We start from the raw sequence: 23337 nt of genomic DNA on the forward strand, positions 1-23337 counted from the left end.
TTGTTTGATGGAACATTGTAGTAGTACATAGTACATGTAGTACATATACTATAATTTGGAAATTTGATCCTCCCTAGCAATGTTTTTTCAGTGGAGTTGGATAAGAGGAGATTCTGCAGGTAAAGTACAGTACAATCATGTAATCATGTAAATAACAATCGAGTCCTCATTGCCAAGAACAGCCACATTTATTATCTTGACTTTTAATGTCTGATGTTTTAATGCTGTTATTTTATGTAAAGGATATTTACCTACATCTGTTTAGTTTCTCACCTGTTTTATTTTCTGTGAACTGCTTTGAGATGTTTTTTTAAAACATTTTATATAAATTCAAATAGACCAGTAGTACATAAAAAGAACATTATACTATGTTGGTTCTGATGTCAGAAATGAAAGGTTTTCTGTTGTACAAGATTTTATAAAAAGGTGTTGAAAATGAAGCCGGGGACTTTTGTGTTCTAAACACTGTCTTAAGTTACACGTTGTGGAGAAAATATCTTAAAGCTTGTAGCCAGCAGTCAGTTTAAGACATTGAGACAATTGATCGATGTGGGTCTTCAAGCATTATAAAGTACAAAGTTCTTAGTGTAGCTACAGGCCTTGTTATTATTATTTTTATTAAGAAAACTAGAATATAGTTTTGAGTATGTTCTCTTTGAGTGAGAGGGAAAAAACTGTATGCCTGAATTTTTCTTTTAAAACACTGTACTTGAAGTATCTGTCAAGATACTTATTTGTACTTGAACAACTAAACAGATTGGTGGTAGAACTTTAATTTTCAATACTGTTTCTTTTTTCTTTGTAGTTAAACCTTGGCCCAATCAGGACAAGCACATAAAAAGTCTTAGAGCTATATTTTTTGTAGTATTTTTGTTGTGTTTGTCTCTGTCACATTCTCATAGTCGCTGTTGGAGTGAATGGAGTGATCCTTGTGTAATGTCAATCTGATTAATTCAGATATGTTTTCCTTGGCTCTTTTGCTAACAGTGGACTGGAAGGTGTCCCTCACAAACAGGGCTTTTCTAATCATGATACTTTCTTGCCTTTCCCACCTGCCCAGCTCTCCTTCTCACTCTCTCCCTCGCTCTCTTGGATTACAACTGCTTCCTGATCGCCTTCTGTTCTCGCTCTCTCCCCAGTTTTCTCAAGCGCTCACACATTACACACACACACACACAAGGACACACAGCAGCTTTTATTACCATCCTCCCGCAGAAAATAAGGAGTGAGAGCAAACCAGATAGAGAGAGACAGCAAGCAGAGTTCTGTCAGCTGTTTCCCCAGGCCAAAGTGACAATGGCAGCGGATCCCAGCACGCAGCCCAGGGTGGTATTTCAAACCCCCGACAAGGAGGATGAAGAGGCCCCCCATCGTAAACTGGGGAAACTGACTGTCAAGTACAATCGCAAGGACTTGCAGAGGAGGCTAGATATCGAGGAGTGGATTGACGGGCAGTTACACCTGCTCTATGACTGCGAGGTAAGGCCATCCCTTTACAAGCCAAAGTTTTTTGTTTTATATTTTAGTTGAAAGAGATAAGAATGCACTTTTACCAAATCCACAAGCTTTCTAATGAACGCCCACTCAGGATGTCACAAAGAATCTGTTGGCAAGGCTAGAGGACATCAGTATTTGCGTATGAGTCTTTCCAAAATGTTTTGCCTGCTTGCTGAAAGGCATTTTTGTGTAACAAGCAGTCTAAGCAGGGAATCTAGTCTTTCTAACAAAAACCTGTTTATTATCACCAGCTCAGTGATGATAGAGGAACATTAATTGTGTACAATGAGCACTTACAATAGTTGCTGTAGAAAGTCTCTTTTTACTTTTACTTTTTTTTACACATTTTCACAATAATAATCTTTTTATTTTCTGGGCTTAAAAATGTGTGTATGTTCAATTACATCTGAATCTCGGATAAAACAATTTTTTGTCTCATGTCATCCTTTTTTTGAACAGCAAACAGAGTAAAATTCTATGTAGGCTAACAATCTAAAGAAGTGTGCAGCAGCACTATGCAAATATATGATAATGAATATGACATACTGTAAATAGAGAATACTTACCATCTGCACTGTTATCGATGTTAAAGCTATGGAATCCAATTCTTTTGTGTTGGCTTGTTAATTATTGTTCAGGTCCGGTGGGAAATTAGAACACATAAACAGCTCTCTAAGCAGTATGTCCTGTGTAATCAGCATGACTTTATTCTTAAGGATAAGCAAAGTCAGAAATGACTTGTGTGCAAGTTCAGAGAAAGAGAGAAATTCAGACAGAGGCTCACTGGAGCTCTTTAAGACATGCCGATATTAAGGGGGATAATCAATAGAATTTAGTATAGAATAATGTGTTATTCTGAAGATATTAAGTGTTTTAGTGTATAAAATCAACAGGCAGGATACATCAGGGGGTCCTAGACAAAGTCAGCTTTAGTGAAATATGACTTTAAAATACATACCTTGGCTAACATTATAGAACTTAAGTGTTGTGCTCACAATGATTTGTGAGGTGATGGTCAGTAAAAATATTGCCAAAATATGAATCATAGCACTAATTTGATAAAGACCAAGTGCCGAAAAATCATTTTCTTGCTCTTTTGAATTTGAGAAGTTCTTTGTGAGGCTGTGACTAGCATCACAGAACATACAAGGCACATACAAGGCACACACAGTACCTTATGTCTCTGGTGGTACAGGTTCTGAAGAGGTGTTAACATTAGAATCAGTTTGTGTTGCTTAAAGGGGTTGTTCTGATATTTTACTTCAAGGCAGTCAACATAACTGTAGAAGTAAATTGTTCATGTTTTCCTTTACTTCACAATGCAATATATATTGAAAGCATTGACTTTATTCTCTCCTCCATCCATTCCATTTTCTAACCTCTTACAGGGTCACAAGGTTCATTCACTCATGTTTTTATAAATATTTTTGCAAGCAGTATAATATAGTAGGTATGGGAAACCAGCTGGAAAGAGTAAGAACACCACGCACCTATTTATTTTCCAAGCATTTTGCTTATTGTTGGCATATTGTCTTGATAAGGGCATGTGGGAAGGCACAGTGGCATCACTGCCTCACAGCTCTAGGGTCCTGGAGGACCTGCATGTATTGCATTTTCACAATCTCTTTGTGTTTGTGTGCAGTTTTCCTGGGTGTTGTGGTTTCTTCCCAACTCCCAACAACAGGTTGTGGGTTAGGTTTGATTGATTTGATAAATTATGTCTTCCTGGGGGAAGTGGCGTGAAGGGATTTCATAGTGTTGCCAGTATAATCAGTACAGGACTACAGAGAAATACAGCTAAATGAGCATGGCTCACGAAGGTCAAATGCTCTTATTTTGGCCCTTCTCATATGTTGTTTATTAGATTTGAGGACAAAAAACATTAAATTGGTCCCATTTCTTTCCACATCTCAATTTTTTCCTTCCTGTTCTGTTTTTGTGCATTTTCCACCCTTGAGATAAGAGAATTATTATTTATTATTGATCTGTTTATAGACCCCATTAAAGATATCATTTTAAAAGCATTTTGGAATAACTACTGCAGCAATAATGAAAGGCAACAGGGGGTAAATTACATCTAATTTGTCCTATGTGATCTGCAGACAGGGTGGATTTAATAACTTGAAAGGTTTACAATATTGAACTCCATGGGGGGCTATCAAGATGAGCTGCTTGCAAAAAGGTTGCAGCTAATGATGCAAAGATTTAGAAAATGTTTGCATAATGTACTTTAAAGATGGATAACAAGCTACAGGAGAGAAATACAGGAATCATTGATTTTGCTGTGTATATGCTGTATGAAAAGTTCAAACCTAATTTAAATAGCTAACAGTGAAATTTCAACAGTTAAAATTTTCTGCTGAGTCTCTGGGTAAGCCACAATAATACAATTATGTAAATATCACTCGCTTCTTGCCATTACTGTTACAAATAGAGGGGTTACAGAAGAGAGGCGGCTGTCAGGTTTACCTTGCTGGGAAATTATATTAAAAAGTGCAATTGAAAAAAAATTATTGTGTTCACAACACAACAACAACTTGACCATCAACAATGAAACATTCAGTGTTTTGTTCACGATCACAGCCTTGAAGATAGTAACTGACAAGATGTGGTGATTTCAGTTGATATAATGAGATCATTCAACATACCATATCATATAATTAATTTGAGTTTTATTAACTTCTAAAAAGGCTCCGAAATAGAATACAGAAGACCCCGTTTTAAGTCTTTCTTTGCCTGTAGCATGTCTGAAAAGTTACTCTGACTGTAATCAGAGCAGTTTTTTAAGGACTTTGCTCAGTTACTTGAATATTTGATACCTAGTCATGACTCATGCCCTACACACATACATTTGTAACATAAAAATATATCACTTGCCTTCCATACAGCATTGTTTCATTTTATATCCAACAACCAGTCAGGAAAAGATAAAGAATTTATTGTTGAAGTTAACTACTTTCTGTAAAAGGCACTAGGCAATCCTGGTCTTAGTCATTTGGTCAACAAGGAAATACACATTCAGGCCTGAGCAACAACAGGAGCTAGTGTTATAAAAGAAAAGGCACAGTCCGGGCTTCACAAAGGCTGCACATCCAATAGTTCAAGTGTACAGCCAAAGGACAGCAAACAATGTAAGGAAAAAGGCTGGGATCAACTTGACCTCATTCCACTGGCTGGAATGACAGTGTGGGTAGCAGTATGGTAGGTATGCAGCTTGCATTCGTGGGTTCATTTTAACAAAGGCTGTTGTCTGAAATTGTAATTAATCAGGGCTAATCAAAAGTGTAATATATACAGTAAATGTGCAAAAAATATGTCAGTGGATATGTGACAATCAAAAAAGAAGTTGCAACAATTGTCAGAAATGGTCTGCTAGGACATACCATTACCCAAATGTATACAAAATGCTAATTTATTTATTATGTGCAAGCATTTAACTCTGTATACACAACATTAGTTTTGGATGCTTAAAAAACCAAGGCAATGAGGAAGCTTCTGGACCTACTGTGATCACACATCCATCCATCACAATTCAAATAGAATCTGCAGAAAGGTAACCACTAAAATAATCCTCAATATACTCAGTGTTTTTGTAAATGCATTATTTTGCACCTTAGTACAGCACATAGCTACATGAAGCTAGCACCATAGTATATATCAAAAGGAATATAAAGGAAATCAAAATGTTGTTTAGTAAACATGTTTCTCCCACATTTAAATAAAACAGTGATCTGGAAGAAGCAAACCAATAATACAATTATGTAAATATCACTCGCTTTGGTTTGGTTTGCTTCTTCCAGATCACTGTTTTATTTAAATGTGGGAGAAACATGTTTACTAAACAACATTTTGATTTCCTTTATATTCCTTTTGATATATACTATGGTACATCCCAATAAATTAATATAATCAAAATGAAGTGAAGATGACACTAATCTAAATGGCCTTTAATGCTTCAAAGAAATTTAGACATGTAAAAGAAAGGTCTTCTTCCATGTGTGCACTAACATTTGGATATGAAACATGGATCTTGAATCCAGAGAAAATACAAAAAAACATTTAATTCAAAGTAGCATGGATCCATATATGAAGAAGAGTCTGTGACATTAGGAGACTGAAGAGATTGAAGTGGCACAGAACAGATTGAACTACAATACGAAACTAACTTTTTGAACTGAGGTAAAGTGGAACTTTTCCTCCAAGAGACAAAACTAATGTTTTGACAGTTCAGTTTAACTTCATATTAATCTTTGAAAGACCGATTTCTAAAATTGAAAGAAACTGCATTTTAGAAAAAAAAATCCCTTTGTATATTACATGGATCTTTTCTTCCCTTCTTTATCCAGCAATGCATGCAAAGCATAGATGAACTGGTGATATAAATTTGCTTTTGAAACTATCTTTTTTCAGCAGATTCTTTTACAGATCATTTACTACAAAATGGAAATTGAGATAAGCAGCACAATATTGTTTGTTCAACTTCTTCAAGCATTACAATATCCAGTGTTGAAGACTAGACACATTTAATGGCAAAAGATGGCAACCAAGTCAAAGTTACTGTTAATAGTAAAAACAAATTGGGTCACTTCTAAAAAAGCTCTTATATCACTGACAGAATACTAGAAGTGTCTATGTTAACAAATAATGTTCTGGGAAATTAGAGAATTTCAGTTTAAATAAACTTGCTTTAGCATTTCTTTTTTACTTGCTTAGTCATGTAAAAACATATAGGGACATTTTTATATTAATTTTATGTTTTGAAAAAGCTCACATTTTAAAATGTGACAAATGTTTGGTGTCTCCCTTTCCCTCCCATTCACTAATTTTAACACTCTTAATTAACCCTTATGACTGACAAGTGTAGTTTAATTACATATCCAATTCCATGACATATGTCATGTTATTTCTTGAGCACAATGTTTCTCTACCAACAGAAAGATAATGAATTTCAGCATTAAATAGGGTATATCCTCCTTCTCAGGCCTTCAAACAGTAATGTTTCCCACAATCTAAACTCTGTAAAACTGACCTTCATAGAATAGAACGACAAAAAGATGTAACCAGACTTCCTTTGCAACCATGGTAATTGAGGGCCACAGTTCATTCAGGTTTTCATTCCAGCCCAGCTCTCAGTTCCTTTACTGAATCATTTATGCTCTTAATGAAACTGATCAAGCGTTGTTTTCAGATTTTATGGTGGCAGTGATTTTCTATTGCAAACAACACCTGTCAAACTGCACAAATGTCCATTTTCTGTTTACGAAAATGCAGAAGAGCAAATTTCAGAAGTCAGTCTGAAATTTGCATTACACTAGGACTTTTTGTAATCCACAAACAGAAACTGTTTTAATATGTTTTAATGTGATGAGAAAATCGAAGCAAAGGCCTGAAACACAAAATGATTACTCAGTCCTTTCCTATGTCCTTTTCCAGCAATGAAAGTTCCACTTTGTGACATTTCTGTAAAAGATTAGCAGAGGCACATTTATCCATCAAGAGCAAGCTGAGAACTAGCTTTTCAAGGTATACCTGAAATGTTTCCTATGTCAACATAAAACAGAATATGCTCTGCATATTTTGTTGAGACAATAATTAAAAGAATAATCACATTTTCTTTTCAGTTTTCCACAGGAATTCACTGGTTGACACCACCTAATGCCATACTGTGGTCATCACATGTCCTAGCAGTACAATGTATAAATAAGAAATGCCCTTAAATAATTCAGCAATTCTTCCACCACTGAGAGTATGTAAGAGTAATCTTGTTCTTTGTGACAACAAAATAAATATTTGCCTGCTGAATGATAAAAAAACAGAGGTGTTAAATGTAGTAGGCTTCAAAACTGTTATTTATCATGCTTTTTCTAAAATCTACCATTTATTAAATGTTGTATTTATATTTTTTCAGTTTTTTTTAATATACAAGAAAATAACCCAGGCATGGAGCAGTAAGCAAAAACATCCAATTTTTAACTATTTATTTTAGAAAAAACAGTATTAAAAAAAAGGTCCAGTAGCCCATATACAGTATACTCAGTAAAGAAACAAGGACACAGGGCTATAATTGGAGACCAAAAAGACTCAATATCGAACAAAGAAGAGGAAATACCACTTTATACAAAGAGTTGTAGTTATCTGGAAGTCTCAAACTCTGGGCTCAATTAAGAAAAGACAGAACATAATTCAGATTCACTTACAGTAGCTACTAAACCACCCAATAAGCAAGACAGACTCATGTATTATTTGTTGAAAGTCCTTTCAAGTAAAAATAATCAGCAGATTCAAAACTTTTGGAAAAATTAACCTCTCATGCACATACATTTTGTCATTAAATGTAGTGAAAAAAATCAAATGCTTTTGCTAGATGTTATCCCATGAAGATCAAAGCTCTCCAGAAGCAGAAGGTAACTGGAAAGACACAGGCTCACTGGTGTTTTGTATTTTTCAGTGATCCTTAAGTTTTAGTTAAACTGAAACTGGGTTTTGGTTGTGAGTGCATTTAATTGATCTGGACTCATACCAGGCCTTTATCCTTTGTGTGCTCCAATTTTATTGTGTTAAATGGAAAAATGTTACCTCTATCTTTGATGTTACTCAATTTTGAAATTATTTCAATTATGAAACATCAATGGGGCTTTGGGGGAAAAAATTTGGATTGGTAATAGATAATCCTATTTTAATTTAGATATCATTGGAAAATACATCCCTCAGGTTTAAATAATGAAATATCGCTTTAACCCCCAATTCATAATCTGTGCATGTACGAAATGCATATTTTCTTAGAATAAAATTTATATTAAAACCTTTCTTTATTCTGAATGTATAAACTATCATCCATGAAATAAAGAACCAGGTATATTTATAAAAGAATGGGAAACAATGCAGAATGATAGGTTGGATGCCATTGGATTAATTTTAATTTGGGCAGCATTACATTGGAAGAAATAAGGTTAAAATTTTAAAATTCCTCTTTACATTGCTTATAACTGACAAACAAACAGCAATCTTCCTTTTGTTGTATATAGAAATTTAATGTAATTCTTTTATCACAAGTGTTAATAATCAATGTTACGGCTATACAAACAGGTTGGGGACACCATAAGGACTAGACGTTGACTAATACATTATGCAAGAGCACCACATCCAAGAAACATTATTTATTATAAGGAAAAGCAGGATGTAGCTGCTGTACTGTGGTGTTGGTAGACATGTAGGTGGCATTCTGCAACCTGGACAAATTTTTATTTTTTACTTAATTTGTATTCAGTTTTTTAATTTCACATATCAATCCTTCTGGATTAATAAGAAATAACTATTTACAGTCATCTGTCAGTCTTCAGCATTTGATCTTTTCAGTTGACGTTTCATTTCATTTCACTTAGCATTGAACCGTCTTACTTGTTTAATGTACAGTAGGTGCTGGTGGTTCTTCAGGCTCATAGACTTCACAATAGGCCATGCCTTGTTTTTTAGGTTTTTTCTCTTCTTCAAACATGGTGTAAAGGAAATAGGCTCCTTAAAATGTGAGTACTCTCTTAACAGACTCAATATTTGTTTGATGTCAGGCAGTGACTGGATTAATGGTGGCCCAAAGCTATGTTTCTTAAACAGCAATTGCACAGTAACTTATTGCCATTCCATCCATCCATCCATTACATCAATCTTACATTTTTATATTTACAAAAAAGGCTACAGTCGAACAAACACCACAGCTAGTTATATAAAGGATTTAATTTGTTAATTTAACCCTCTGTGTACTTCCTGCACTTTAAACTTAGAATTTAAACTAGGTTAATCTGCCAAATCGGAGCATATTAACCACAAGTCTAAATTCTAAAAACGTGCAACTGCACAGTAGCAAAATGACACAAAAAAATAGAAAATGTCAACCTGTCCAGCTATTTTCAATTACTGCAACGTCCAGTACAGGCTTGTGGTAAACTGATGCTTACCACATTTGGAGCTGGAACTCAACACAGGAGGCACCTCACCTTGGAATTTAATCCAAGATCCAAGAGCTGTGAGGCAGCATTGCTAACCACAATGCCACCGTGCCTCCCACATAAACGCCTATTAAAAGCAAACCGAAATGCATAAAAAGCTTTCATGACTGACACAGCTGATAAGATTTAAATAGCTTTAATTACCCGAGGAAATTATGCTCCATTGAATCAGATTAGACATTACTTAAAGTCTAGGCTAAATTTATAGTTAGGAGGAAAATTAACTGCACCTGTTTTTTCTCTGGGTGGCATAATGGCAGTTAGCTACTGCTGCCTCACAGCTCTTGTCCTGGATTTGATGCTAGACTAGCTTTCTATGTAAAGTTTATATTTTCCTAGTGCATGTAGGATTTCTCTTGGTGTTTTGCTTTCCTTCCAGAGATGTATAAATTAGGTTAATCAGTGTCTCTAATAGTCTAATTGTCCATGTGTGTGTATGCCATACAATGGATTAACCTCTTGTCCGTGGTGTAGCCTTGCCTTGTTATCTTCTTGGATGAGCTCCAGGATGCAGTGACCCTGACAGATATTCCTCCATCATTCCTCCCATTGGTGTACAACATATTTTATGGTATAGTTTTTTGAATGAAAGCTGAAAATTGTCAAATGCTATTGACATGAGGAAAAAGATGAGAGAAACCAACAGTTTAATATATCATATTGTAAATGTACTGTAGGTATAATGTATGTACTAGTGCACTTAGTTCTTTTTTATTTCTTAGCTGTGAAATTCTGCAGTGTACATAATGCTTCAGTGGGAATATTGTTATTATCCGACCTCTGGAATGTCTTTACACTTTTATCATGAAAGGAATATTATAGATACCAGTGTTACATTATAAAAAATGATCTATCCTCCTTAAGCACAGTTTGTATCTCCTGCTTTGTGACCTCAGTTATTGTGAAGGTATACCTGAGACAGAAGAAGACAATTTATGTAGGTGTGGAAGAGGTGGCTGTCAACAACCAAACTGTAAGTCTGTGTATATATGTGTAGGTCAAGGAATATATATCACAAATATTTATTTTTCTTTCATGTACAGGAGGAGGAGATTCCAGAATTAGAAATTGACATCGATGAACTGCTGGAACTTACAGATGCAGAGCAGCGATCAAAACTTCAGGTGACCCTTGACAGGTCAAGAAAGGGAAATGTTGGAAGTTATCATGGAATTAAAATCTTTGATGCTAACTTTTTACACAAATCTTTACACATAAAACGGCAGTAGACCCACCTGCCAAAATATATCTGAATTCTTTTTAAAACTTTGTAGGTAAGATATGGCTGCACCGTCAACAGCCATATCACCCTGCAACTCACAACTGGCAACCCACTGAAGCTAAGCAGGTGTGAGCCTGGTCAGTACCTGGATGGGAGACCTCCTGGGAAAAACTAAGGTTGCTGCTGGAAGAGGTGTTAATGGGGCCAGCAGGGGGCGCTCACCCTGTGGTCTATGTGGGTCCTAATGCCCCAGAATAGTGTGGTCATTAAAAATCCCAGGGCGTTTCTCGAAAAGAGTAGGGGTGTAACCCTGGCGTCCTGGCCAAATTTCCCATTGGCCCTTACCAGTCATGGCCTCCTAATAATCCCCATCTATGAATTGGCTTCATTACTCTGCTCTCCTCCCCACTGATAGCTGATGTGTGGTGAGCGTTCTGGCGCACTATGGCTGCCGTCGCATCATCCAGGTGGATGCTGCACATTGGTGGTGGTGGAGGGGAGTCCCCATTGCCTGTAAAGCGCTTTGAGTGGAGTGTCCAGAAAAGTGCTATATAAGTGGAAGTAATAATAATAATAATAATAATAATTGTTTGAAAACAAAGAATGCAATTTGTAAACAATTGAAGACAAAAATAATTAAAAAATTTTAAAAAGATTGATAGTTCTTTAATAAAAACTAAGATATTTTCAAATTGTCATCAGTGTTATGATGAAAAAAAATGCCTCATGCATTGCAACACCGAGGAAACCCCTCATAATATAACAGCTTTTCAGCCTGAGGAAGAAGTATAGCCATTGTATTGAAAATACATTATTTAGAAATTGCTCTAAGGCAGTGGTTCTCAAACTGTGGTACACGTACCGGCAGTGGTACGTGGAGTGCTGCCAGGTGGTACGCCAAATAACCCTGGAAATGTGTCGTGTGCGCTGAAAAATCGGGACGGGTTTTCATATTTTGTATTTTAATACGTGTCGAATAAGCAGCCTACGTACTACGATACAGTGCGTGCTAATACTTCAGTGGACACAAGAGATACTCTGTAATTCTATACCACTCTATAGAATGCATGCTACGGATGCAAGTGACCAATTGTATTTAAAAAAAGCTACTGTATCTCCAGCAAATAGGGAGAAAGGAGAATGTGCGTGATTTTGGAACAATGCCAACGTTGTAAACACAAGAATGCATAGAAATACGTGCTACGAACGCAGGTAATCTTGTTAGCACACGAAAGCGTGATAACAGAAAAATATTTAAGAACTGTTCTAATTTCTTGAGAAAAATACACTGAGCGTCTCATGCGCATGAAATAAAAACTAAATAAATATGGAAAAAAAACGGAAATGCGGAAAAATGCAAGCTTACGGATTGCTAAAGCAGGTAAGCTACACTATTTTTGAAGAACCTTATTTACAGTTGGCAAGAGAGCTGACACGTATTATGTGTAGAGAAAAAGCTGCTAAACAGCCCATCCTGCTGCCCCCCTCCCCCTGAAAGACACAGTCATTCATAGAATTATTGAAATGAAGGATTATATCAAAAGTACACTGATAGAGCGCGTTAAGATGAGCAGATGTTTTTCACTGCAATTAGATGAGTCTGTAGTCGATTTGGCCAATTTGCTCGTTTACGTTAGATACGAGTTTGAGGGCATGTCCCATGAAGACTTTCTGTTCTGTAAACCGCTACCAACAGGAACTACAGGAGAGCACATATTTCAGCTTCTGAATGAATTTATCGAAGAGAATGGCCTCGACTGGATAAAATGCGTCTGAGTTTGTACAGACGGTGCTAGAGCAATGACAAGCCGACATAACGGTGTAGAATTAGATAGGTTGCTCCAGAAATTAATGTACGCATTACAACATCCACCGCGAGACCTTTGCCGTCAAGAAAATACCTGACGATTTAATATCTGTTAGACTCTGTTGTGAATTGTATCAAGGCTCGAAAAATTAATTCACATCTGCTTTGCTCAACTAAACAGGCTCACCCCTCTCACTGAAATGGTGCTTTTTTATTAGTTGTTGTTAATGTTTTTTTTTCTGTAAAACACTTTGAGAAGCCACCTTTAAAGGCGCTATATCAAATAAAGTTTATTATTATAATATTTATTATATGTATGTGTGAGTGTGTGTGCACGCGCGCTCATGTTGGTCATTGAGAATTTCTGGGGTTCCTATGAGATGATGACTTGTAGGTGGTACTTGGATGCTTTGGTTGGATTAGGGGTGGTACTTGGTCCAAAAAGTTTCAGAACCACTGCTCTAAGGTAAAAATTAGGTCATAAAGCATATGATTTCCTAAAGTAAAAGCATTTGACTTTATATTGTATGGGATTTTACTTTGATCAGGAAATATATTTTCCTTTTAACTAGGTCTTGCAAATGCCCTTATTATTCTTACGTTAAATGTTTTTAGAACATTTTCTTTGTTTCCACAGGAACTTTTACAGGAATGTGGCAAGCCTAAAGAGGTAAGACATTGTAAAATATATAGCCCTCACTTTGGTTTAATCATTTGAACTTTATGTTTACAGTCCCTAGCATCAATCCAGTGTCCATTATAGCAAGAATTATTATAGCCGTTATGTAAGATTGTCTTATGTTATCCTATCTGTACAGTGTTGCTATTTATTTATTATATAAAAGTTATTTTGTTTTGTTAATAAATTCCTTTGTTTCTTCAGAAATTCCTGGATTCAGGAATGCTAACTGCTAATCCAAGGAGTATAATTATCAGGTCATTTGTTAGTGACATAAAATTGTACATAGTTTAACCAAAGTCCTATTACAACAGTGACTTTAAAGGCATTATCAGTGTCTTTTAAATGAACTGCAGACTAATTACAATGATTTTTAAACCAAGGAAGCAGGCAAAATTGCTGTCTTATAATCAGCGGTTGCTCGATTTTTTCTTTTTTTTCCCTTAACCAACTTAACACTGATTAACTTTTTCACTTAATCAGTGTTAAGGACAGGCTCTACTTTTGGTCTTAGTCCTTCGGTAGATTCAGAATAGTACAACAGTAACCTATTATAAAGACACTTGAAACCATGGAATGTTGATAGTTACACAGAACTAAGTTACTGATTAGTACAAATAAGGCTGCCTTCCACCACGCATTAAAGGTTGTCATTTTTCCCTTACCAGGATTTTATCAATGGACTATTATATCGCATGAAGGGTCTGCGAAAAATGTCTGTACCCCAGAAGAAATGAGGCTAATGAAATCTGTGGATAACAGTAATGTGAAGTCATCTTTATTTGGCAGTCTGGATGTTTGTATGTAGAGTTTACAGTGTTCTTAACAGAACTAATGTCTTGATGGAGGATGCCTTCTCTACGCACACATGGATCACTGTCGGTCTTGATGTTGAAGGCCTATGGACTGTTTTTGAACATTATTTATGAATATTTTGACTTTTTGAGTCTGATGTACAAATGCAATACTTGTATTTTTGTCTTTTTTGGGGGGAGGGGGGGATAAAAGCAAATAAACACAATTGTTGACAGTTTTGTCTATCAAAATACCCATACAAAATGACTTTTGTGACTAGCATAAGGATGTGTAAAGTTTCCCATTTATATTTTCTGGTTACAGTGTCAGGTAACATGGGAATAAAAAAAGGATTTCCAGTGTATGAATATTTTAGTTATGTACCCTCAAGCTTCCCTGTGTATTTAAACACATCCAATTAATATGCTTCAAGAAGAAAAGTTCATATTACAAGCCTTTGATGCCTTGTTCATTACTTGCTTTGAAGATTATTATGGTGAAATATCACTAAATACAAGCATATAATAGCAAATAACTGCAGGCCGGAGGATATCCTAGGAAAGAGAGTGAAGCAAATGCTTTTAGAGTCTGTTTCAGAGACCAGCCATGTGGATCTTACTTGAGCGAAGCCAGGGGATTTAGATTAGAGCCGAATTGCAAGACTGTGCTTGAGTATTAGGGTCTACACAAGAGGTTGAATGTAAGTATCTAAACAAGATGTTGAATGTTACAGTCTACACAAGAGGTTAAATGTTGTATTCTAATAAAAGTCTACACAAATTGTTGAATGTTAGGGGCTAAAGACGATGTTAAATGTAGGGGTATACACAAAATGTTGAATGTTAGGGCCTGGACAAGATGCTGGGTTTGGGAACAGTGTTTGGGAAAGCACCAGTTACACTATGAACTACCCTTGATTAATCTGGCTTCATTTCCTCCCTGCTATATCAGTGCTTTATGCAAGCTGGGCAAGTACCCAATTATGTATTTGTCTTTTTAATAGTTCTCTCACATTCATCCTTTCGCGCCCCGCACTCAGTGCACAAAGATTGAAAGCAGTAAAATGTACTCATCACTTTAGAAAAATGTGCTCTCTCTTGAAAATCCAATCATGAAATCATATTATGCGTTGTGAAATTAAGTTTAAATTATGATCGTATTTTCATGTTAATGTACTTGTGGTGGATCATAAAACCTTAATTTACTAAAGATAGCAGATGCGTGAAATACCTGAGATAACATTTACAGAATATAGCAACTCACCAGCGCAGGAATTGTACAGTAGAGAGTAGAGTAGAGGAGTTTATTGCCATACGTGCATATACTTTGGAATTCTTATTCACTCTGATCTCTTGGGACATACAGTACACAATACTCCACACAATTTAGACAGTACATTACAAACATAATAGATAATAACAACATATAAATAATAACAATTAATACAGGGCAACAAAATGCTTTGGCGATCCATGGCTGTACTTATGACTGTTTTGGAAACCAATTTTAATTGCTACCCTTGCCTCCTTCAGAAATATGAAAAAAACAATCATACAAAAATCTATATAGATGTTTTACATTTTTACTATGATTTAACCGTGATTTATGAACTGTCTGGGCCAGTTACCAAGTTATTGTCTGCTTGTTTTGTTTTACTGCTATCATAAAAATAGATCCAAATTGCAAATCTAATCATAAAGCTAAAGAACAGTAACTAACACAATATATTATAATTTCCTTTTATAAATTAACATTTTAGTTATTGCTTTATCAGACTTGGGCACCAAATCCATTTCATTAGAGAAGAACAGGTTAAACCTTTACATTTTCTGTTTATTCTTAAGCATGGTGCCAAGGAGAGGCATTAAGTACTTACAATTGCCCATAAAAAGGGTTGGATTGAATATTGTATTTCATGTGGTAAAAGCCTTTCTGAAGATTTGACATGAGTTTACTATACTGTAGATTGCTGTAGTCATCACATCACAGTAATATTCCATTTACCTATTATCAGAAAGCTGCTTATTCCTTAGAAAGGTTGAGACAATCCAGAGATTACCCTTATTATCATGTTGGTCCATCACAGTGCACTCGAACAAGTAAGCATTCAGGCAAGCAGCTTAAGGAAATAAATAAACATACAGTAGCTTGTTCTTGGAATGTGGGAGGAAACTGGATCATTGAGAAATAATGGGGAGAACATAAAAACACCAGGCATGAATTGAACCCTGGAGCCAGGAACTGCAATCCAGTAGTAATGTTATGCTACCCTTCTTCCAAGTTGCATTTCAATACAGAAGTTAAGACTATGCAAAAATAGGAAAATGGCACCAATGAGGGCGGATTCAGAAATGGCTATAGAACACAGATCAACTGTTACACCAGTATGGAAAAGATGTGTGTAGAATCATATAAAACCATATTTAAAGTGATATTACCAATTTAGAAATAAAAACATTTTGGGGAGTGAGTTTAATAAGCTTTCTTGGTCAGTTATACAATTAAAGTTTAGAAAGCAGATGAATATTTGGGTGATTTCAAATATGGCTGACAACATGCAAACTCTTAACAATTGCAGCACACAGTATTATGATACTCTACTGTATACTGTAAAATGATGTTTTCATTTTCAGTCACATACTTTATTATGTAAAAGATGCTTACATGTAATCACTAAAAACCTAAAATAAATGGATTAGAGATTACTGGCTATGAGTGATACCTAGTAGTTTTAGGGTGTTGCACATCTGAAGCAAGTTTAAATTTCCATTGGGGAAATACATGAACCTATGTCTGTGACGTGATTTTATAAAGTTATAAAAACAATTTACAGTATTAGAGAGGTCATTTGACACACTGAGACATTTCAGAGGAATAAATAGCCCAAAATGTATGGAGAAACTACATCCAGAAGATTTCTTCTTTGACTGAACAACTAAGCAGGCCCCTGAACACAGTTTGCACAAATCATGTTTCATTACATCTTACACATCCGAATTAAATATACAGTAGATTAGTGATGCTACCCTAGCTCTATATTCAATAGGTCTTTTTGTCATTGCCAGTGGAAGGCCTTTGCAAGATACAAACAAAGGACAAGTACTGTGTACACCAGAAAGGAGAGCATGGCAGTATCTGTCACTTCCTTATTCTGCAAGAAGGCACTTTGAAACAGCTTTCAGCCCAATAATGTATAAATTCAGGCTGTGTGTGAACTGCAAAACTCACAATAAGAGACTCACCAGCAGAGACCTAGTTCATGCTTCTGTGACAAACTTTTTGAATGTATCCAAAAGAGGCTTTTCATTGTTAAGAGTACTTCAACTTCAGATCCTATATTTTGCTAAATTGAATGACTATAAACTATTTTCATTAGGTATCAAACCTCTTCACCGATGAAAGAGGCTTTTCTCGGATTTATTCAGTACTTTAAAGACATAAACTAATGAAATGTAAAAAAAAGATGTTTGGACCAAAATGAACCTTAGAGGGACAGATTGATTTCTGATTATGTACTAAATCCTGATTAACATTCGATTTATGTTTCTCTCATCTTCCCTTTATAAAACCAATGACCTTTACAGTAAACTTGACAAATGATATACTTTCTCACCAAATGCAGAACAACAAGCCAGCTTTTCTTATCCTAATAGAAGGTCCAAAGTCAAACATTGCTTGTTAAAAGTAAAAGAAAAGGCTATGCAAACCTCTGAATGCATTGCCTTTAAGTATAAAATCCTTAAGAAAGTTTAACCTAAGTATCGGCTTTTTAACGGTGGAAAAAGGCTTGATCTAATTGTCAGACTATTACCATTTAGCAATGAATGTTAAGTTGTGCATTATCACGGTATGAGTAAGGAACTGGTAAAAGAAAAATAAACAAAAGTAAATAAAAAAATTATAATACTATGATATGACAAAGCACATTATCACAGCATAATATTATCACAGCAAAGTATTATCATCATGCTGAAAATCTGTTATTCTAATTGTTGGAATTGGTTGTAGTAGATAAAAGTCTTATCAGGAAATTCCCATTTCAGGCTTTAGCTGTCGTTCTCATGGGATTAGATTTAAAATCAAGATCCTGTTGTAAGCGACTCTGTAGCTAATGAAGAACTGTTTACTCCCCTGTCTCTCTATATAGTATGTTCATTAAGTTTCAGCTAAATGGTGAATTAACCTTCATATTATTAGTGGCATAGGGGTTAATATACATGGTAGAGAAATGTCACATAAAGTTCAATTGAGAATGATGTATGTCATAGCTCATAATTCCAGTTTATTCACTGTAGAAACCCACATCAGATACTTCTGAACAGCTGACCTTTGATTTCAGTGCACTACAATTATCTCTGCTTCAAGAATTAAAGCTTGAGAAGGTTGTTTTGTTCAATTCTTCCAGTAAATATTTAAACCGATTCTGTGTGCTTAGGAGTGCCTTAAGAGTTTTTCATACTTTCTGGCCATTCTACGATTATAATCTCTGACAGCAGTGTTACCACTTAGCAGTTAGATATTTCACATCTCAGAAGCTAATAAAGGCTGGTCATGTTTATTGCTGGGATCTTAGGCTTCTAAGAAATACCAGGTTTTGGTTGTGTAAATGGTGTAGGTGGACCACTAGCTGGTTCTCGTCAAACCCAAAGTCCTTATATGTTGGCAGTAAGAGGTTCTGACTCTTTAGTTTGTCTCTAAAGATCCCATGATAGTTTGTGAGAGGAGGGGGCATTAATCTTGTCCTGGCTAAATTTCACTCTAGGTTTGCACAGCATGACCTAACGAAATTCTCTTTTTAATCCAATTGGTAAAATTATTTGGGATGAAAAGCACTACACAGTACATTTAACAGTTTCATTTAACTGGAAATAACCAGATTTTTTATCCAATTGTTTTTGGAGAAAAACAACTCTCTCTGTGTGTAAGCAAAAGGATGTCCTGTACAATGTGAACATACTTTTCTCTTTCCTGAAATTGAAAATCTGGGGTTAGTCATTAAGGCCTTCATTTTTCATTGAGTAGGACCCTCAAAACATGATACCTGCATTTTATTAAAATGGTTTCATATTAGCTTTTCTTACTTTAAATAGCAACGCAGCCATAAATATTACTGCTGTGGGTCAGTTTTGATGGAGAAGTACTGCAGGTTTTCTATGCATCCCAAACAAACAATTTTCTCATTTTCATTTTCTTTCATTCTCCGAGAGTAATTTAAGCTCTGATTAAAGAAATGATTTGGTCCATGATTCAACATCCAAATTCAATAAAAGTAATTTATTTAAATACATAGATGAGAACAAATTATTCTTTAGGATAATGACTTGGCCAAGGGACTCACACCGCTGTTGCACATAATTCAAATCAGTGAAGGAAAACAAAGAACAATCTATAAAATGAAAATATAATGGTGAAGGAGAGTACAGGAAGTGGCATACTGTATTTGATGAACAGTTAACATGTGCAAATTTTATGATTTTGTATTCTCAGACAAAACTGAAACTTTTCCAAAAAAAACTGGATTTGGTAATTTGGGAGTATTAACAGTCTAAGCACCAATCCATTCTGTGTGTGTATAAGGATAGAGAAAATAAATAAAACATTGTGTTCACTTTTGAGAGCCACTGCCTCTACTTTGCAGAATTACCAGCTTTTAGTCTAATCACATCAGATTTAAGAACTTGGTCCCTTTGGATAACACATTAAACCCAGGTTATGCCTACCTGGTCATTAAAAATCCTGTAGCACTCTTTGCAAGAGTGGGAGTGTTTACCCCACCATCCAGGCTAAATTTCACTCTTCACTTGTGTAATCTGTACTCCCCTAAATCCAAATAACCTCTCTAGTTGATGAGAACATTGTGAATTGACCTGTCTGTAATGGCTGCCACTTGTCATCCAGGTGGGTTCTGCATTTCAGTGCACCTCATGTATCACACAAATTAGATTAGACAGGATTAATCTTATACTTATATTTTTTGTGCATCACCCAACATAAATCTTAATTTGCTGTACAGTATATGACCAATCTTCATACAGCTCATAATGATTTACAGGATTCAGCATATAATGTTTAGTTACTACAAAAAAAAGACATAGAAGACAAAGACGATAATATAATTTTGTGAGCCTATAGAACAAGCTAGGCACAAGTGCTCTGAAGAAGCATAAATCTAAAGCTGTTAAATTACTTCTTGAGATATTACATGTTTGCTTAAGACCGACACACCTGCTATTTGGGGTGATAAATTTATATTTTTTCTATACAGGGAAAAACATTTTTCTTTTTGAAATATTTTTATACTGTAGATGCCGTTATTTGAAACCCACAGGCAACAGGACCCAGCAGAAACAGAAGATATAAGCATTTGGCTTTAGTTTCTGAAGCTGTGTTTTGCAGAGGCTGGGCTTAGTGCAGAGCTGGTCTTATAGACCAGTGGCTTAACAATCTGCAGGTATGAAGAGTATGAATCTCTATAATGTAGCGTTAATGAGAGAGCTGCAATTTTCCTATTGGATTTAAAGGTAAGCAACCATAAGTCTATTATTTGTATTTCAGATTCTATTGCTTTGTGGGGTCATGATATCTAATACACTTTAGTAAGTACTAATAAGTACAATTGACGATAAAACAATCAATATACTTTGTAGAAATTACCTTTTCATTCCAAAAATAGCATGTTTTTCAAATTTAGTCCTCTGCAGAGAATGGTCCTTTACTACAGGTGGCGTCTGTCTTGCGTTAGAATATCTCACAAAAAAGTTTTGGACGATATGTTTTATTGTATTCCTGTTTATGTTTAGAGTTGGTGAACAACACTTTTAAAAAGCAACTTAGAAGTCTGTCATGTAACATTAAAAAAAGAGTTGAGTGAAAATTATTTTTAAAAGTAGTGTGTGGAATTACTATGTAAATACCTCTTAAAAGCAATGTGGGCCAACATTTTGTTAATTTAAAAAATAATCCCTTCTGAGTCACTTACTCAGAAACTGTAAAACGTTACCTTTAAAATAACTTTACCCAACACTATTCATGACCTACAGTACCCTTTTATATTTCCTGCAAAACCTTCTTCCTTTAGGTTGACAAATATTGTCATTCCAATAGTACTAAGTTACACAGTATAAATGTTTAATTCAAGCTTTATATACTGCATACTCAAGATATATTTTACAAAAACAAACATGGAGTAAGACTGGCACATGGCAAAAACTTTTGTCTAGAATAATGTGAACTTTGTGGAGGTACCAAGGATATATTTTTTTTCTTGCAGGGTTTTAAAAGGAGTTTAGATTTAAATAACCAGATCGAGGGAGAATTCTACTACACTCCCTGTGCATACAGTATATTTTGATAAACAAAAACATGGATGAATGCTCACCCCAATCACAAAATGAAAACATCAGTTATGTAAAATCTCTGGCATCCTTTTGGAAAGGGAAGTATCTACAGTATTTATAATGGGAAATAACATGTACAGAAGGATGTTTTTTTCTTCTCCAGAAGAGATGTGGAAAGCATCCTGCCCATCCTCAGTCTCGGAGACTATTTCACTCTGCCAACTGAGATACAGAGAATTCCGCCTTCTCTACATCTTTTTAGTCATCGAGTTCTCCATGGCTTGCTTCGCCTTGACCATGGCCACCATGCTGATTTACTGGCCATCAGTTTCAGGTACTGCAGGCACGCTGCTCTGATTGTATTCCTCTGCTTCCAATAAAAACCCTGCATATGTTGAGGCAATGCAGAACAGGCCTGTCTGTAATAATGTACACCTCAAATATATGTAGAATTCCTAGTAAAAGCAAGAGAGAGTCAAAGAATCCAAAATAAAAAAAACTGTGTTCATGATGTTAAACTTGCACCAGAAAAACAGGCAAAAAATGTCTCATCTTAAGATCTCAAACTGTAGAACACAATTGGTATTCCGCTGCCAGCCCAATTTTTTGGCTACCGTGCCAAAGAACATATAGCAGTTTTAACGATTTTTCACTCATGTTCACTACGTTTTAATGCATGATGCATGGACAATAATTTTAAATTCAACTACTTTATAACTGTTAAAAATAGAGTAGGGAATATTTAGACAGTCTTTCTAAATGCCTTGCTTACCTCTGTGAACAATTTCTGTGAGCAATTTCAAGCACTTCATAAAGTAAGGAATTTTAGACCCTAGAAAAATTCTTTGAGATATTTCAAACCATCCCTTTTCACGGGTAGTGACACACCATTTCTGTAACCGTTTCAGATCCCAGTCATCCTCAGACCAACCTCTCAGTGTTGCTGCATAAACTCCAAGAAGCTCAGGTCGCAAGAAGAGTTTTTCAGCAAGCAGCGTGTCCCAATGCCTCAACTCACACCTCTCATTTTCACAGCCTTTTTCCTTCACCAAAAGAGACTCCATTCTTAACAAAAAAGTGACAAATTAAGTAAAGGCCTAAACCTAATTGACATTGCTTCTATACCCAAATACAACAGAGATTTGAGCATTCTGTGTTATTCAGCCAAATATGGAGTTTACTCTTTTACAGAGCATATGGCTCTTGCATAAGGGAAGAAAAGTTTCCTATAAATTTACATGTAAGGGAATCCCACAGCTTTTGTACATAAATACAGTGCAGTGGGCACTAGAGGTTCTTTCTGCAACATTTAGCATGTGTTCAGTGCAGACACATGACGTTAAGATTTAAAGGGTAAATTAATATTCGACACCTTTTAAATATCTGTGGATAATGCAGATAATTCTGAATATTTATTAAGGGAACACATCATATGTTGTGGGGAATGTACATTTGACATTCCCCTTCATGTTAGCTAGTTTCTAGTTTAGTTCCTGACAAAAGTGGGGGAAAAAAAACATGTAGTGAAGATTGGTATAAAGGTAATATTTACTTAATTAAAGCGGAAGAAGTGTGAAAGAAGAGATAAGAATTTTAATTAAAATAATAAAAGAATTGCATAATTTAAATTATCACCATGTGTAAAGCTGAAATAAAAAGTGAATGAGTTTAATATCCACAAAAGTCAGTCAGAAACATCAATTTTTGTAAAAGAAATCATTAATGGAATCACTATCAAGAATGAAACTGAAAATGTCAGAAATGGCCAAGCATATCTTACAGCTTTACAGCAAACCAATGAAGTATTAATATAATTGCCTTATTATTTTTTCAGCCATTACAAGCAGAATTAGCTGGATAATTATGTCAGTGACATACAACTTAGTATATCTGTTGTTCAGTCAATTCCATCAGAAAGGATGTGATCAAAAGGCCTTTGGTCTATGATAATTAATGTAGTTTTAGCTTTTCATTTGCAAGAGTATTGATCTCTGGTG

At 35.3% G+C, this 23337-nt stretch overlaps 1 protein-coding gene and 1 long non-coding RNA gene across 3 annotated transcripts; both read left to right on the top strand.

The window, feature by feature from the left end:
- Positions 1-970: 970 nt before the first annotated feature.
- Positions 971-16708, top strand: ppp1r14d (protein phosphatase 1 regulatory inhibitor subunit 14D). 2 transcript variants are annotated; one of them, XR_015941677.1, is made up of 5 exons: positions 1140-1479; positions 10544-10624; positions 13167-13199; positions 13877-15601; positions 15635-16708. XR_015941677.1 is itself a non-coding variant. In XM_088648515.1 (4 exons), exons 1-4 carry the CDS (start codon positions 1297-1299, stop codon positions 13943-13945), a joined length of 366 nt encoding a protein of 121 aa, XP_088504641.1. In that variant the 5' UTR covers positions 971-1296; the 3' UTR covers positions 13946-16708. The 2 variants fall into 2 exon arrangements, 1 of the variants encoding a protein (XP_088504641.1); XM_088648515.1 differs by having other exon boundaries at positions 971-1479; positions 13877-16708.
- A 2670-nt stretch (positions 16709-19378) lies between these two features.
- On the top strand, positions 19379-23023 carry LOC148653468 (uncharacterized). Its single transcript, XR_015941678.1, has 3 exons — positions 19379-20524; positions 21504-21674; positions 22249-23023. It is a non-coding gene; the product is annotated as an uncharacterized LOC148653468 (long non-coding RNA).
- Positions 23024-23337: the final 314 nt, after the last annotated feature.

Source organism: Lepisosteus platostomus, chromosome 10 (genome assembly GCF_059453375.1).
Source record: "Lepisosteus platostomus isolate fLepPlt1 chromosome 10, fLepPlt1.hap1, whole genome shotgun sequence".
Lineage (NCBI taxonomy): Eukaryota > Metazoa > Chordata > Actinopteri > Semionotiformes > Lepisosteidae > Lepisosteus > Lepisosteus platostomus.

What these genes read in the sequence shown, in the direction of transcription:
- ppp1r14d (XM_088648515.1), top strand. Translation starts at nt 1,297, where the DNA reads ATGGCAGCGGATCCCAGCACGCAGCCCAGGGTGGTATTTCAAACCCCC. An exon ending in ACCTGCTCTATGACTGCGAG is followed by an intron (nt 1,480 to 10,543) that starts GTAAGGCCATCC and finishes TTTCATGTACAG; the next exon opens with GAGGAGGAGATTCCAGAATT. An exon ending in AATGTGGCAAGCCTAAAGAG is followed by an intron (nt 13,200 to 13,876) that starts GTAAGACATTGT and finishes TTCCCTTACCAG; the next exon opens with GATTTTATCAATGGACTATT.